The following is a 17,094-nucleotide window of genomic DNA, read 5'->3' on the forward strand; positions in this document are numbered from 1 at the left end:
TCTGCTTGCAAGTTTTCATCTTTCTGTCCATTTCCCTCTGCTTTTTATCACTTGGCAAATACTTGACCCGGAAGGGGAAAAAAAAGTGGATTTAAACTACTTCTGGAAGAGAACAAGGTATTTATCAGGTGCAGGCTTTGCCATTGTGTTGGGGGGAAAACAACTGTGCAGAACTGTACCTATGGTCCTTCAAGGACTTAATTTTCCGTACGGAATGTCTCTTTTCATCTCTGGCCCCTAATTGCTTTGGAAGGTAGATGGAAGGATTTCTGGGTCAGTTCCATAGAGATGTTTTCTAATTTGGCAGGATACCAAAAAGGTACTGGGGAGAAGGGGGTAGGAGAAATGCCTATGAAGGCTACTTCTCCCTGGGACATGAGAGTGGCAGAGGCAGAGTTAAATGGATGAAATGGTTTTGAAGCAAAGATCGCTAAATAAAGCTGCAACCAAAGGAAAAGATCTCTGCTTGTAATTTCCCCCCTCCACCCGCAGACAGGACAGTTCCTTTCCCTCCTGCCTGGGGGATGTATATGGGATATAAATGGGGGGGCGTCCTCTCTGCTGAGGTCACCTGGTGGGTGGTCGCAGCCTTCTGCTCTGCACTTATGTCGGTTGGGGCATGCAGAATGGGAGCTGCAGCTCAGACCTTTCCATAAAGGTCCCACCTGTCTTGTTGGGTACCTGCTCCTTATAGGCTACGGTCCTGTCCTCAGCCCAGCTCGAATGGCTGCAGTTTGCTTTCCTGGGGGCTGCGTGTTGGAGGACGTGGTGTTTTGGGAAGGTGCTGGCATGTTTGCGTGCTCTGCTGAAAGATGGTGCTGTAACGTCCTCCACACTGCACCCCAGCACACAGGACGAAAGCGTGTGGCCGTGCTTGCCCAGTGTGTCTGTGGAGGTGCTGGCTGCCTGGGGTGGCTTCCAAGTCAGGTAAGAATTCTGCATTACCGCACCATTTCAGTGTTGTCTGGCTCGCTGCTGTGTCAGTATCGATCCCGTCGCTTGCTGGGGCGGTGACTGGTGTCGTGAGGTGGCGGCAGGTTTGTTCTCTCCCTCGTTATCCGTGCGGTGCAGCTGTGGTGGGGTCTACAGGGCCTGAGTGGCAGTATGGGAAGTTTACTTCCCATATTAATAAGATAAATCTGTAGCACAGTTCTTGAAAAATATTCAGTCTGGCATGCACCTGCCTAAGCCGTGTATCTTCGCTGCAGAGCGTGTAAGAATTGCTGCCGTTCAGAACAGAGGAGCCCAGATTTTGCTTTTTGTGAGCAGCGATCAGCCGTACCAGTGTTGAAGGGAGGCAGTGGTGCTGCTTGGCATGGTCCTGACAGGAGAAAGGTGGCAGAGTAGAGCTCATGTGTGGGTGAGGGGTTCATTCCACCTGCTTCCAAGTGCCCTTAGCAGTCATAAAAGCTCTGTGGTCTTGCTTTAGCTTTGGTCTTGCTGCAGCCCCGGCGGAAGCAAGGGGCGAGATGACCTCTTCTGAAAAATACTGATTGTGCTTTTTTTTTATTCTGTTCCCAGGGCCCAGTCATTTACGCGCAGTTAGATCACTCCGGAGGACAGCACAGCGACAAGATTAACAAGTCAGAGTCTGTGGTCTATGCTGATATTCGGAAGAACTGAGATGAGATCCTAAGCTATCCAAAGGAAAACACACGTTCAGACTGGAATTGCTTGAACAAGATTTGACCCAGAGAACTCACATGTGGCCTTTGATGCCTAGGCTAGGACCAATGCATGTGCATACAGAGGGAAAGATATATATGTATTGTGTGTAAATAGTCTATTTAATCGTACAGAAGTGAGACCAATGTTGCATGTTGAAATGCGGTAAGAATTTTGCTTATAAATTGCCAATATTCTTTTTTGTATCTTGTGTGACGAGAGAGAAAGTGAAAACTCGCATCACAATTTTAAAATATTTTTATCTTGATTATTAATGGAGAAACTGGAAGATGCCTGAAGATTCTAGATTGACCTGGAGATTCTTTTTTTTTTTTTTTCCTCTCATAGGGCCTGATTTCTTTTGTTGAGGTGAACATAAAGAAGGCACCTTCTTTATATTCACAGGGTTCTTTATGTTATACAGGGTATTCATCTTTCCTCGGTTGGACTCTCAGTACAAGCTGCTTTCTCATATAAACTAGACACGCTCACTTGGTCTTGTAAGCCAGATTGTGACTCCTAGCTGTCCGAAATGTATGTCTTAGCAGTGTAAGTGAAGGAAATGTTTAGGCCTACCTGACCCGTGTAACACACGTCACAGAACAGTTTACTTCTATATTGAGCCTGTTTGTTCAAGCTCAGCCCTTTAAAGGTGCAGGGATAGTTTGGGGCTAATGAATTTTGTGAAATGGTAGTTTACCTGTGAAAAACTTAAGAGCTAGTGAGTTAAAGGGATAGGAAGCTATAGCTGTAGGTGTTTGCCTCAGACTCTCTTGAACCTTTCAGTGAAATGTTTCTTCATTGAAGCTCTGTCATTTCATATAAGCATGAAAAAGGGCTCTCAGAGATCTGGAAGCTGTGGTATTCCCTCACCTCTCTCCCCTGGCTCCATTATACCACTGTCACTTCCTTTAGAGATGCTTTATCTGTTCTTAAAAGCCTGTAGTGGAGGCTGAATGACCTCTGGAGGAAATCTGCGGCTACACTCTTTGTTGGGTTTTTTTGATGTGTGGATTTTTTGTGTAACCTATATTTGCACAGAGGATGTGGAGGGCAGTTTATTTCCTTCCTCTCTGCAAGTCTCCTACTTGAATATAATTTCCCAGCTTATTGTTTCTAGATTAAACTCTTCATAGATAGTTAAGGATCTCCGATCGTTGTCTTCTGCCAAGAGGATCTTTCTTTAGCTGACCCATTTGTATCCTGGAATCTGATGCTCAAACCTAGAAGTGGCATTCCAGCCGAGGTCTTCTCAGAGTAGCATATAGTAGAAGGATTTCTTTTTTGTACATCCTAATGGGGTGTTGTTTTTTTGTAGCAGCAAGTGATTTTCAGCTTGTTCTACCATAACCCCTTCTTCCTGGTTCTTACCCATTTCCTAGTTCAGTCTGTTTCACAGAATCAGTCACAGAATGGTTGAGGTTGGATGGGACCTCTGGAGATCATCTAGTCCAAACCCCCCTCCTCAAGCGGGGTCAGCCAGAGCAGGCTGCCCAGCAGCTGTGCCCAGCTGGGTTTTGAGTACCTCCACGGACGGAAACTCTACAACATCTCTGGGCAACCTGTTCCCCTGTTTGATCACTTAGAGCGATCAAACAGTAAAAAAAGGTGCTTCCTTGTGTTCAGATGGAATTTAGTTTTTTTAAATTTCTGTTCTCCATTGCCTCCTGCCCCACCAGTGAGCACTACTGACAAGGGTAGTGCTCTTTGTTCCCTCCCGTTGAGTATTGATACCCATTGATATGGTCCCTCCCAAGCCTGCTTTTCTTCAGGCCGAACAGTCCCAGCTCTCTCAGCCTTTGCTCACACAAAAGATGTTGCAGTTCATCATCTTCGTGACCCTGCACTGGGCTTGCTCCAGTAGCTCCATAGCTTTCCTGTACTGGAGAGCCCAGACTGGACACAGTACTGCAGGTGTGGCCTCACCAGTGCTGAACAAAGGGGAAGGATCGCCTCCCTTGGCTTGCTGTCAGTACTTCGCCTAATGCAGCCCAGGATGCCATTTGCCTTCTTTGCTGCTGGCTCACGTTCAACCTGGTGTCCACCAGGATGCCCACAGCGCCTTTTCCACAAAGCTGCTTTCCTGCTGGGTGGCCTCCAGCACGTACCGGTGCATGGGGTTGTTCCTCCCCAGGCGTGAGACTTTACACTTCTTGAATTTCACAAAATTCCTCTTAGCCCAATTCTCCGGCCTGTACAGGTCCTTTGGAGCGGCAGCACAACCATCTGGTGTGCCAGCATCTCCTGCCGGTTTCGTTTTGTCTGCACATTTGCCTCTGCTGAAATTCTGTTAGGGCTTTTTAAGACCTCAGTTTCAATTTGTCAGTTGAAGACTTGGTTGGAATTCTCTGCCTGTCCCTCAGTGAGCTTGGAACACGCTTAGCTTGATAGTTGTAAACTTAAGTTGACATTCAACTGTAACATCAAGTAAATGAAAAGTAGTTTTAGGCCCATGGCAGACCCTTTCAGAACCACATAGGATAATCCTTTAATTAAGACAGTGCAACTTTAATAACTATTTTGGGTGCAGTGGGTTCCCCCCCGGCCCCCCCACGAAAGCTGGGTGTGCCAACACTATGTTCTTCCATCAGGGTCAGACCTCACTGGTTTCCTGACACCACCTGCCTTTGTTGGAAGCCTCGCTGAGGTCAGGATGAATGGTGCTGCTGCTGCTTCCCTTATCTGCCAGGCTGCTACTGCCCAACATTTGTTTTACACTTAGTAAGAAACAAACGCTTTTGAGGTGGTTGATGGAGAAACTCAGTTTTGATCTGCCCGTGTTCATCCCTGTGCATCACTGTCTTTCTCCCCAGATGTTTTAGAGAAAGAAGGAGAAATGTGATGAACAGAGCGATCAAAAACTTGCTGCTATGGGAAGATAGGGCTGTCCTAGGCTCTGAAGTCTGCTACTAATGTTTGTTTCTTTTCCTACTGGAATATACTGGAGAATCTGAGCACAATCCTGATCTGGTGCTAAGAAACTAAGAAACCTGCTGATTCGGTGCTAACTTCAAGGAACCCGCTGACTTTAGGAAACATGCTGATCTGCTGATCTGGTGCTAACTTCAAGGAACCCACTGGCTTTAGGAAACGTGCTGATCTAGTGAACTGGTGCTAACTTCAGGAGACATCCTGGTCTGGCTGGTGCTAACTAACCTGAGGAAACATCTTCCTTTGCTTTTGTTTAGCTGCAGGTATGTTCGGATTGCCTGTACCGAGGAGGCTCCTTGCAGGGCTGCTTGGATCCTCTTTGTGAAGGCAGAATGAACTTGGAAGTGTTTTTTTAAAATGCTGAATATCTTTTTAGAAAGAAACAAACATCCCCGCAGGAATAACAGAAATCAGTCTGAATCCCTCCCCAGTGCAAAAGCTATTGAATTTTTTTTTTTTTCATGGACATGTGAACAATGTAGCTGTTGAATAACTTTACTCTGGTTGAAGTCAAAAGAACTTGAGGCAATGTGAGGCAACATTTGTGAACTTTCTGTCCCTCAGGTTATCTTGGCTGGTTTCACCAGGCGATAACACGTGCTGATGAAAGGGACTGATGCGACATTGGCTTACTTAGTAAAGTCTCAGGAGACAGGACTTCTGCTTCCTCGATGGGTGGCAGGCGGAGATTAAAGCCAGACAAGGTCATCATATCCTGACGTTATGGTGACCAGGTTAACTGCTCTACGGCTGTTCTCTTCATTCTCCGACGCTGTTCTTTGCAGGTGGAAAGGAGCAGCTTGGCCTTTGAGGAGCACTAAGTGTGTTGTCCTGTCGTAGTACTTTTTGAGGGCCACCTATTTTGAGAAGAAGTGCTGCGTGGCAGGCTTACTGCAGCAGAGCTGAGGAGCAGGCAGCCTCTCCAGGCAGTAGCAAATGACCAAAACTGTCAATCGCTCTCGGATGGCAGAGCTGGGGAAGGTGTGTGTGATGTTAAAAGGCTTGAAGTGGATTCTCTTTTATTCACCATGCAAACAAAACTGGGATCAGTCCGAAAGCCATTTCTGAGCTGAGGGGGATGGGAAAAAGGTTTTTTATGAGTAAAAGCCATGTTTTGTGGGAATGCCGGATGGCCAGCCTGGGCTGTGGCAGCTAAGCCAGCTGGCACCCCTAGGGCCAGGGCATCGGTCACCTTCCCTGTTAACAGAACTGCCAAGTCGAGAAGTTTTGGCTTTTAACTAATAGTGCATATATTCTTCCTTCGTTTTGATTAACAGAAATGAATTTTGAGAAGAGGATTACAAATAATTATAAAGTATCGATCTGAGTAAATTGGTAGCTGTACCCAGTACATCAAATCTCAGTTGCCCCTTTTGACTTCAGCAGTTGTTCAGAGAGGGAGGTGGTTGGCATGTTCGTGAAATGGCAGTAAGAGCTATTACAGGGTGGCACATATGTCCCTGTAACTAATTGAATGATTTCTCATTTATAACCAGAGACCTGTAGGGTTTTGTTTTCTCTCAAAGCTTTAGTGATATTTTGTGACTAGAAGAGCTGGAATTAGGTTTTTAATTTTTTTAACCTGTGAGAACTGTTTAGGTAACCATCTGTCTTGTAACTGCAGTAAATGTCTATATGTGACTTGGAAGCTGCATTGCCTTAGAGTGAATTCATTGAGGTCAAGCGTGGGCTGTTTGATTTATAACCAAACCACCTTCACTCTGTATTGAAATCTTGTCTTGGAAATTTACATTATTAATGTGTCTACCTAGGACCTCAAATACAAAATGTTCTTATTGTATAATAGGTGATGGGAATATTTTCTCTTTAAAACCATCGAAGCTGAGAAGGTGGGTAAGGCTTCTGGGCTGTGGCCGCACCCCTGCAGCACTAGTATTTAGGTAGTTTTTATACGGGAGACTACAAAATCATATTAACTATGCTCAGCAATTATATTCCTCTTAAGGCTTCTCTTTCCCTTCTCTTCACTGCCCTACAGCTAATAAGCCCTTTCAGTTAACGGTATTTTTGCACTCTTAAAATGTAAGTTCAATGCCTTCGGAGATCGACGTGTGGTGTGCAATCTTTTCTGCCTCCCTGCGACGCCAGCTGGTTTTATGTGGTAAATGTAGTCGGAAACATGGACTGGGTAGGGCTCTTTTGTAAACCTCAGTCTCGGAGGTACGCAAGAGAGCAAACACTTGTAAGACAGGTGTATAATCTGTGTGAGGGAGCTAGATATGCATTGCATGGCCTGACTACGTGAAGAGCCAGTGTACCAACTGTTACTGCTTTTGCTTTTACAGACTCATCTGGAAACAGTTATCTTGGATATTTTTTCTTGAATGGACTTTCATGTTTTCTATTGTAATCTTGTGAATATTTTAATACACTCCCCCACCCCCTCACATTGGTTTGCTGGATGAGTCTTATCTGAGGAGGGACTGGGAAGGGAGGGGGACTGAAATGCACCACTGCTCTTTCTCTGGCAGTATTCTTCAGTCACTGCAGTCTGTCAGCTCGGTGAACGCCACAGATGGAGAGTTCCCTGTTTGAATTGATGCCCTGTAGTACCACTTTGGCTCAGAGAACTAAGAAATAAGAGCGAAACTGTAGCAGAATACATATAGGAGAGAAACAGCTTCATGGCAGGAGAGCCTCTGAACAGAGGGAGCTGACAATCAGGTGTGTGTCTTAAATGGAAAATGCGTTCCTTAAAGTATTCTGCACAAGTCCTTTGCACTAGGTATATATCTAGGGTGAGAAGATCACTTCCACAAGAAGGTGCTGTAGCCCTTGTAACTATAGAACGGTTTCCTTTCCTCTCCACGCTTGCTCTGCTGGAGTGGTAACCCAAATGGGACCGGGGGAAAGTGGGGTGGAGAGAAACCTTAGTAACGGGACTTTGAAAAAACTCCATCATTTCAAGGGCTTCCATTTTCCTGAAAGCTGAATCCTGAAGAAGCTACTGTGTCTCAGTTATCTTTTTCTCCTAAACATAAATTCTACAGCTCTAGTACCAACTAACTCCAGGCTTTGGTGTGTCTCAGAGAGCCTGCCAGGGAAGCTCAATGATGCCTTGCTCTGAGCACAATTGCCTCATACTTCTCCGTAACAGATGAGCTTTTGCACTGCAATATAAAGCCTTTGCTCAGATGTTCTTTCACAGTGGCACATTTTTCCTCTTTACAGGAAAGTGAGTAGGGAGGGATGCTGACTTTCAGGGAAAGCTCCAGTGTTTATTCACAAACGTGCCCCAGAGAGGAGCAGACCACTGCCTCCAAAGCTTTGCAGGACTGACTGACACGTACATGTTTCCTGGGTGCCCACGTGCACAGGAAATCTGTATGTCCCTACAGAAGGGGTGGAAAGTGAGTAACAGACATTTTGGCTATTTATTTTTCACGCTCCCAAGAAGCGGGTCCTTAAATGTTCCCATCTTCTGCCTTTAGTCGTAAAGGATGACAGAGGCTAGAACACCAGAGGCACATGCTAGTTTGCCCTCCTCTTGTTAAAGACTGGGGTGGCCAGGAAACAAATGAAGACCTACAAAGCCGAAGCTGAAAAGAATATCCTTACACTGGCAGGGAAGAGCATCAGGGAATGAAATGCAAATGCTACCATTGTTGGTTACTGGAAGTGTGGTAAAACCCCACCCAGGCCTGATGGGATGACAGGAAAGGAGATGACTTCAGTCTGAGGCGCTCCCAGCACTGTCACCGGAGTCAGGTAAGGTGGGGCCCAGCAACTCCTCCTAGGCACAACCCACAATCAGTTTCTTTTAAAGAGATGATGTAAGACACACCATTTTACTTCGATTTAAAAGGTTGCTTTTACATTTAGATGTATGGTGATACTTTGTTATTTGCACTTAGAAAACACTTGTTCTCTAGACATTTAGATTTCCTCTTTCATTTTCTCAGAGAAAAAAAATTAAAATTAGTGAAGCAAGGTCCCACGGGGAAGGGTTTGTGCGTTGTTGGATTTGACCTGTTGGGTTAAGCATCTCTTTGCTGCAGCTGCTCTTGTTGTTTTGCTTTTAGCTCCTGGTTATACCTATAGGGGGAAGAAAAAAAAAGCACAGACTAAGAATAGAACACCAGTTGCAATAACAGTGCAACTAATGAACGATCTGTTCAGCAGAGGTTAAAAATTACAACGGATTTCAGGGTGGAAACTCAGGACAGGATAGTTTAGTCCCTATAAATAGTTTCAAATTAGTTGTGAAGTTTGCCTCATTCCTGGCCAGTAATGAAGCCAGAGAACTCCCAAGTTTTCCCTCAAGAAATAATAATTAAAAAAAAGAAGGAAAAATGCTGCTCTGCTTAAGAACCCTCTGATCCAGCTGGAACTGACACGATTCAATGCTAAAAGCTGACAGAAGTGCAAAGCTTATGAGGAGGAGAAAGGCTAGGCTGTCTGTCGGTCAGACCTACAGCCTTTGAAGAATGCCTTTTACCTTTTTACCTTACACCTTTCAAGTAAAGCACTCCTTAAAACGTGCTCTGGGTATACTGAAAATACTTAAAGCTTCACTCCCACTCAACTGGAAAACTAACAATGTAGCAAAAAGTTCTGAAATGTTTAATTAATTATTCAGTTTTTCTTGCCTGTTGCACTGACATTTGAGGCTGGTAGAATTTATCAATTCAAAATAATATTAAAAAAAACCCAAGGTGGTGTGAATGCTAAGCCATAGTATGTAGAGTAGCCCTTCTTAATACATACCTCCATATTCGGAAGAGTTGAGAGCCACCAGCACAGCCAACAAAAAAGTTCACAGCAAACAGACTCCAGTTTTTAGGAATAATAACTAGAGAGTACCTTGACCAAATAAGGCCTGTTGAATTGAATGAAAGGGAAAGTTTAAAGATGTTAAATCTTTAAAGTGAAATATTCAGACATTCCCCTAAGTTTGGAGACAGAATCATGGGCCAGCTTAAGTAAACAAGTTTTACAACTTCACGTTAGACAACTGCTTTTCTTATAAGTAGCTATTTCTCAGTTAAAAGCACATCAAGTGCCAGTGGACAGCTGTGGATACATATTGCATTTTTCCAAGACAGTTATCTTCATTCAAAGTCTTAATATCAAAGATCCTCTGTACCCTACAGCAGTCTAGACCTTAATTCTCCAGCACAGTTGTAGGGTAGTGGCGTTTTGCTGTAGTATTTCCAGCTTGCTGCGCCAGCTTAGAGATTACAGAATCCACCAGCAAGAAAGGTTTACGGCCCATGCAAAATGCACAGCACTGTGGCAGATACAAAATAAAGTCTGAAGAAGGTGCCAGTTGTAATTTTGATTTTCAGCTTTAGCTGCCACAGGTCCTGCCCCTGAAAAGATCTGGCAGAACACCTTGAATACGGAATATTGTTTCTGCCAGTGTGAAAATTCATGGCAAGCAGCAGCGCAGCAGTCAGCGTACCACCGCTTCCAAGTTCTTGTAACACATGGAAATTCTTTCCAGTTATGTTAGCGTAATTACCCTACCATTGTTTAATCCCTTCAAGTCTGTTCTAAAACAGTTGCTATATCCTGGACTGATTTCAGAATTACTTGACCTGAAGCAAAAGAGGTCACTTGGTGGAATGAGTGGCATCGTTGTAACTTAAGGGATGAAAACTCATATCCTAACTCAGAACAACTTGCTCTGGACAATTCCGAATTAAGATACGTGTAGAAAACTGTTACATAATCACAGTGCTCTTACAGATTCAATAGCAAGTATAGGTCTATCCTAGAATTATCATCCAACAGCGACAGTGAGAATAGAAACGGCTCGGTACTGATGGAGGATTCGGAAAGTAGTGTATACAGTTTTAGAGAGAGTGTTGTGTAAAAGCATGGAGTAACTTTGGCTTTACCTGTGGCCATTAGTACTGCAGACTGTGCTGTGCTGAGCTTTTCTGCCGGTCTGGTCATATCAGCCATTCCAGCACATACCAAACCCTGTAAAGAGAAATTCAGTGAGTACCAGAACAACCTGTAACAGATCAAACGCTTTAAAAGGCTCAGTGCTTATTCTATATGCATTATGCAGAAGATGGGACGTATTATATGAGCAGAGTAATTAAGACTCTCAGAGACATCATCCACTTCTAGTCCCTTCTGGTAGGAATAAGAAGATGTTTGGGGGGGGTTCAACTGGCATAGTTAATAGTATGTAGAGTGGCCCTTTAGAGCAGCTGTCATGCTTTACCCTGCCTTCAACCTATGAGGCTTAGGAACTGGCTTCCTTAAAATACTCTTCAAACTCCTCAATCCCAGGCAGTGGCGATTTTATATTCATTTAAGACCAAGGTTAATTTAACCTTAAGGTTAAGAAAGCAGCTGAACCCACATGCCTGCCCTCCCCCCCCCCAGCCCTTGGTTTTCAGGCAACAAATAGAAGCTTATCTAAATGTAGGCCCTTCTTCCTAAAGCTCAGGCTAAGGTACTGCTAGTAAAGATGTAGGTGTGAACCATGTATACTCTTCATTCAGCTTCATCTGAGGCGGCAGAAGTGCTTCCTTTTCTGTATAATTTCAGGAAATGCAGAGAACTTCCAGGTGAAGTGAGGAACAGCTTGGCTGATCTACTTGACAACATTACTAGCAAACATGCTGCTTGATTTGTTTTGTTGTGTTATTGACCTCTACTGGAAATACAATTTCATGTTTGTTTTACAAGAGTTCACCAACCCCCCCCCCCCCCCGGCCCAAATGAGTCCTAATGCTTTTACTTCACTGACTGCCACTAAGGACTCCTTTGGCTCAAATCAAGAAACTGATTTTCTAGGGTAGATGCTTCTACGTGCTGCCTCACTTACAGGATTGATATGGTTGTGGTGGTAGAGACTTTCAGCACGCTTGGGGTAACTGCATTAAATGCGTCTTTGCCATGTAGGGGGAAAGTCTGTTTAAATTCTCAGTGAAGAACATCACTGTGAGCTTAGAGAAGCCTTCCTGCATGTTCACAAAAGAAAAACCACCCATATATAAGCTCTTTTGATATAGCAGCATCTGACAGCATCCTGCTCAGAAGAGTTGCCTGCATGCCCAGACTCAAGAACACGTTGCCTGGGAGCACCTCTGAGAAGGGGCGGTTAACCATGGTTACTGCAGCTCCAGTTTGGGCTGACAAAGAAACCAAGCTACAGCTTGGAGCACAACGTGCTGCCTGTGGCCTGTAAAACGCTGGGGTTCACAATGGCAAACTTACGAACCAGCTGGCAATAGGAAGAACAAGTTATATCCTTGCATGTTATCAAACACGCTTTCTGATTTTAGAGGTCATTTATTTTACTTGCACCAATACAACACCTAGGAGGAGTACAGTGAAGTAGGAGGGGGCATATAACTTTACCTGTGCGCAAGAACCAAGAAGCATAACCACGTGGGAAGCAGAACTGCACAGGAAGCAGAGTTACTGACAGCCAAAATGGCAGTTGCCTTTTTTCTTTCGTTTTCTCAGGATTACCTTGTACTCTGATACACTGCCTTCAAACTATAAAGGCTAAACCAAATTCCTCAGTCACAGAAGAAATACATGCTTTATGAGTTTTGAATTATGCCAGCTCATGCCTACCTTGAGCAACAGTTAGCATTTCACAAGAGAAAGCTTTGTGAAACTTTCAGCGAAGAGTACAGTTTTTCCACAAAGCATTTCTCCCCACACTGTATCCCCTGCATGTTGTGTTATATGTCATTGAGGCTAATTTTGTTCCTCCCCATGTATTAAAAATTACGGCCTCAGTATTAAGTCTTTCTTTAGGCTCAGATATCTGTTAGGAAACTATTGCTTGCTTAATGGCTGCTGCAGATTGCCCTCTGAGTGACATCCAGACACCAGCTGGCATCTTGTACTTACCCATTTCATAACAGGTGCCCAGAAAAACACTGTTTTGGGACCTGAGGGAGGAGGGGGAAAAAAGAAAATAAATTAAAATATTCAGAGAAGTGTCTGTTTTAATACCCACAGTAAGTTTTGGTTGTTTGGGGTTTTGTTTGTTTGTTTGTTTGTTTTTAATAATGAATTGTGTATGTTAGCACAGTTTCTACCACTGTACAAGCTCTATCACCTAATAGTCATAGCTCATCAACCCAGTGCATCAATCTTCAGTTGTGTAATGAGTCCACACAGTTCTGCAACAGATGAGTAGGATTTTGTATTTCTATTTTTAAGCAAATGAGGACACTACAGCAGACAAAAATGCATTTATAATGAAAAGAGTTAGGATAAGGAATAGTTAAGACAGTTTTTATGTAATCATTACATGCCACTCCACAGCTGAACTAACAGCATTTGAAATCTTTGTGAACTGAATCTTGCAAACTAAAACCCCAAAATATTTTATTACTGGTACTGTAACACGTCAGTCCCTCCTTCCCTTCCCAAATCACAGCCCACCTCTTTGTGTGACAGAAGTCGTGCTGCACAGCAGCTTTAGATTGTTAAAATGAAAGTACAAATCACAAACACAGTAGCAGTAAATGTCACAGGGAGAGTGTCCTCATTCACCTCCAACTTGCACCCCTGAATATCCATGTCTTTCTAGCAGAAACAATGCTTCCCACCCAATCAACCCGACACCCCAATAATCTACCAACTGGCAAGAAAGGATTGCAGGGGAAGAGGACAAAATATCTACAGAAGGAAGGGAGAAAAGTCATCGGAATGGGAGCCGGGAAACATCTCTCTTACAAATACAACACATCTTACAGCAACTGGTTGGTTAAACCAAAGTGTTGTAATGCCACATCTACAGCATGCAGATTGCCAGCCATGCCAGAAATCATTAATCTAGGACTACGGCTTGAAGCCTTACAAGAGAGACCACGATCCAAAGTATCAAACCCACCGCACTGGGTGACAGTCAGGACACTGGTTCAGATTTCTTCAAAACACATCAAGTTTTAGGTCTTGCTAGGCCACTGTTCAGCATTCTGATAACATGCAAGATGAAGCCAAGTTTTCACTGTAGTATGTTACATATTATAAGTAAAGTTGTAAAATACAAATGATAAACACTAGGGCTTCGGTTACTTGCTTTTTACTGACTTGGCCTTAAAAGGGCCTTGCAATAACTATTTATACTCCCTGTTTTAAGCCCCCTCAAGTTGAAAACTATGACTTGGGAAAAATTAACCATCAGATGTCCACAGCAAACACCTCTGAAGCAACTCATAATTTGGGGGATGAGACTTAACTGTTAACAAATATCAGTTGCTCCATCACATTAAAGCCAACTAAGCCCTATAAAAGGGGCAGGGCAACTGCAGCACAGAAAGCAATGAAAACTGGCTTGGCAGCTTTGCATAAAGCCCTCTTTAGACACACACGGCTTGTGACAGCGATCAAGTTTCAAACCGCAGTTAACTACCAGCACGTGCCTTTTTGCTTGGATAATTGAACATTTCTACCTACCACAGGACTGAGTTTTTTTAGGATGCCTGAGGTTGTGCAGCCACTAAAACTGTCCAATATTGTTGAATAAATACAACTCAATATTCATCCTTTAAAGATATAAACCTCAGTTGCTGTTCTCTTAAGCAGCTACTTAGTATGTCAGTATCAGGCTGCAAATACAGCTCTTTATAAATCAGAGGTCCCATGGAAGTAGCTTTAATATAGCTTTAACTATCTGTTTTCTTCTAAAACACAAAATCAGATTTGGAGCACTACAGAATGTAGGACAAGTATACATTATTAAACTGACATTCCCTAAACAGCTAGTAAAATTTTCAAGAAGACTGACATTAATTTCTATTAATAATAGATAAATCGATAATTTAAAACTGCTGACTCCAAGAAGTAATTGTAGACAAGTAAGGTACCAAGCCAAGCTTGTTTCAAGGGAAGACTGTCAAATGCCTTAAGCAGAACATCTCTCCTGAAGGCACTCCAGTAAGCACCCAGCCAGGGAGAGCTCTTCCCATATCCCGACACCTGGAATTTTTCAAGGGTGAATTTGACAGCGGCACATCAGAGCAGGGGCATACCAGAGACTAATTTGGGTATCATGTGTGTGACCAGTTTATAGAATTTATGACTTCTATTAAACATAAGAAGCCTTTGTCCTGGAGAGTTCAGCTTAATCAGGCAAAGTGAACCAAGGAGGCCATAGGACACAAGAGAGCACAAGCTCAGCCTACGCTTCCCTGTGGCTGCCAAAAGCGATGTTCCCGGCTCTGTGGTAGCCTGGGGAGTTGGTGTGCTGTGCCCCAGGCCCTTCGATGTCCCCCAGCTGCCTCACTCTTTGCAATGCCAGCCAAAGAAACAGCTTTTCAGACCAAGCATCAATTATTTTACTGGAAGCTTTCTTTGTGCCAGAAAAGAAGTAAGCATTGTTCTTAATTTCTCACAAGTGATTTACAATTTCATGACAGCGACAACTTACATTCCTAAATTAGACTAGCAACTTAGATATCACCAGAGATAAAACGTGAGCCTTTCATTTTTAACCTACTTGTTTTGCAGTCAGTTACAGCTATTGTGTAACTTTCTCACAGATCCACCTTCAAGATATGCAAGGCTTAAACAGAAGCGGCAGAGGTTCAGTTTTGATACCTGCTTGCTCTATGGCTTTTCTTACTTACACCATCAGTATGGATTACGGCAGATGTATGCATACATGCACACGCACACATTGCATCCAACAGGCAGTTCCATGAAGCGAAAAGTACTGCAAGCAAGCCTCCAAAGCTTTTTCCAATTAGTACTACAGTTCTGATGAAGAATGAACATAGATGTTCCCAGTGCTCGCCATGCCTTGTACTCGTTAAAAGCAATTGGAAGCTGCCACATTTCACACAGGATGAATGTGGCACTCAGAGGCTTGGCACCTTTACAAAGTAAGTGCTGGATATGTTGACTTTTTATACAAAAAAAAATACATTAATGTTATATATACATATATTGGCCTAGTGAATTCAGTACAAGTCGGACATTTTGGTAACTGCAGCTTTTACTCTTTAACTGTGATTTCTTTCAAGCAACAATTTTCATTTCAAGGAAGGGCTGTTATAGGAGGATGGAGCAACTGACCGAAAACTAAAGTCCATTTTCACAGTGCATATGCCAGGTAGGTGAAGAGTCAAGGATGCACATCATGCTGAAGCAAAACAGTGGGGAAAGCAGCCAATGGAACTTTAGGATTTTATCGGGCACTCTTTTTAACAAGCCTATGCAATTTGTTTACATGACAAACATCACCTAAATGGCACTGAAACAGATCACTTTACAAGAAGTTTCCCCCTAATAACACGAAAAAACATGTTTGCTGAAGTAAAGGTAAGCTTTAGGTCAGGTAAAGGTAGCTCAGTAGCTCATTTCAGGGAAAATCCAGCCCGCCCTTCCCCTCAGGAGCCCTTCCATTAGGAAAGTGGATTCTTCAAGGGCACAGGGTGCCTTCCAGCAGGAGCGCCATATTCGGCAGAAAGAAAATAAACAGCAGCTTGCCTTCCACCAGAGTACACTTGGAGATCAGAGATCCTTGCAGCGCTCCCCGTTAATATTCCAGCACCTGCACTTAGAAGCAGCGACTGCTGGGAGCCTTCAGGCCCCTTGGCAAAGCACCGCACCCCTGCGGCGGGGCCAGGGGGCCCGGCCGGGCCCCGGCAAACGGCGGAGCCCGGCGCTGGGGGCACCCCGGCCCACCCCTGCCCTGCGGGGGGCACGGGTAGGGCCGCGTCTGCCTTTTTGGTTTCCTTCTGCTTCACAAACAAAAGGGGCTCTCCTTCAACGAGCAGCAGCTCACCCTCCGGCAGCTCTCCCCGTGTCGGGATGACAGCGACCCTGCGCCTCCCCTGCCGCCGGCGGGCCCGGCCGAGGGGCAAGGTGACCCCTCAGCCCCGAGGCGGCGCAGCCCGGCAGCCGTCGGGCCGGCCGGCTGAGAACGCCCCGTTACCTGCCGGGTGGTTGTAAAAGGGCCGGAACCGCGGCGGCAGCTTGAGCTCGATGCGGTCGAGCAGGCGGTGGTAGGAGGCGCGGAGCCCCGCGACGGCGGCCGCCATGTCGGGGCGGCGAGGGGGGCGCGGGGGCCAGGCGGCAGCGGGCGAGCGGTGTGCCGGCGGCTCCGTCCCTCAGCGACCCGCCGTCCTTCCCCCGCCCCCCGCGCGCCCCGCCTGCCTGTCAGCCCCGCGCCGGGGGGAGGAGCCCGCTGCCTGCGCGCTGATTGGCGGCTTCTGCGAGGGGAGGGGCGGGGCGGAGAGGTTCGCGCAGCGCGATTGGCTAGGGCGGCCTGCCCACGCCTCGTGGGGAGAGCTGGCGCCAGCGCGCCCGGAGGAGGCATCCCGGCCGCCTACGGGAAGGGCGCGAGCGCCAGGCTCAAAAATGGCCGCCGGAGCCGCTTCACTTTCCCGTTTCAAGATGGCTGACGCAGGGAAACCCCACGTGCCCAAACACAAGATGGCCGCTTAGTGCCTTCATCGCTCGCCCCGACAGCCGGTTTGGGCGGGGGCAAAGCCAAACGCGCCAACGTCATTCCCCCGGGGCGGGGCCGCCCGAGGCGGTGTTACC

At 45.4% G+C, this 17,094-nt stretch overlaps 2 protein-coding genes across 3 annotated transcripts in view; one reads left to right on the plus strand and one right to left on the minus strand.

Moving 5' to 3' along the window:
* MPZL1 (myelin protein zero like 1) overlaps positions 1-7,004 on the plus strand; it is a 46,286-nt gene extending 39,282 nt beyond the window's left edge. For both annotated transcript variants that reach the window (XM_080374593.1, XM_080374594.1), the window contains exon 6: positions 1,522-7,004. In XM_080374593.1, the coding sequence (XP_080230719.1) occupies positions 1,522-1,623 (102 nt within the window). In that variant the 3' untranslated portion in view covers positions 1,624-7,004. The remainder of the gene's footprint in view (positions 1-1,521) is intronic.
* A 1,387-nt stretch (positions 7,005-8,391) lies between these two features.
* On the minus strand, positions 8,392-16,715 carry MPC2 (mitochondrial pyruvate carrier 2). Its single transcript, XM_080374597.1, has 5 exons — positions 16,484-16,715; positions 12,445-12,485; positions 10,461-10,545; positions 9,325-9,436; positions 8,392-8,652 (listed from the first exon to the last, which is right to left on the minus strand). Exons 1-5 carry the CDS (start codon positions 16,587-16,589, stop codon positions 8,595-8,597), a joined length of 402 nt encoding a protein of 133 aa, XP_080230723.1. The 5' UTR covers positions 16,590-16,715; the 3' UTR covers positions 8,392-8,594.
* Positions 16,716-17,094: the final 379 nt, after the last annotated feature.

The sequence above is a fragment of the Falco punctatus genome, assembly GCF_963210335.1.
Source record: "Falco punctatus genome assembly, chromosome: 2".
Classification (NCBI taxonomy): Eukaryota; Metazoa; Chordata; class Aves; order Falconiformes; family Falconidae; genus Falco; species Falco punctatus.

Excerpts from the sequence above, each read along its gene's own strand:
- MPC2 (XM_080374597.1), bottom strand. The coding sequence starts at position 16,589 with ATGGCGGCCGCCGTCGCGGGGCTCCGCGCCTCCTACCACCGCCTGCTC. Across the intron at positions 12,486-16,483 it reads CTTTTACAACCACCCGGCAG|GTCCCAAAACAGTGTTTTTC; the intron begins GTAACGGGGCGT and ends CTCCTCCCTCAG. Across the intron at positions 10,546-12,444 it reads GGGCACCTGTTATGAAATGG|GGTTTGGTATGTGCTGGAAT; the intron begins GTAAGTACAAGA and ends TTCTCTTTACAG.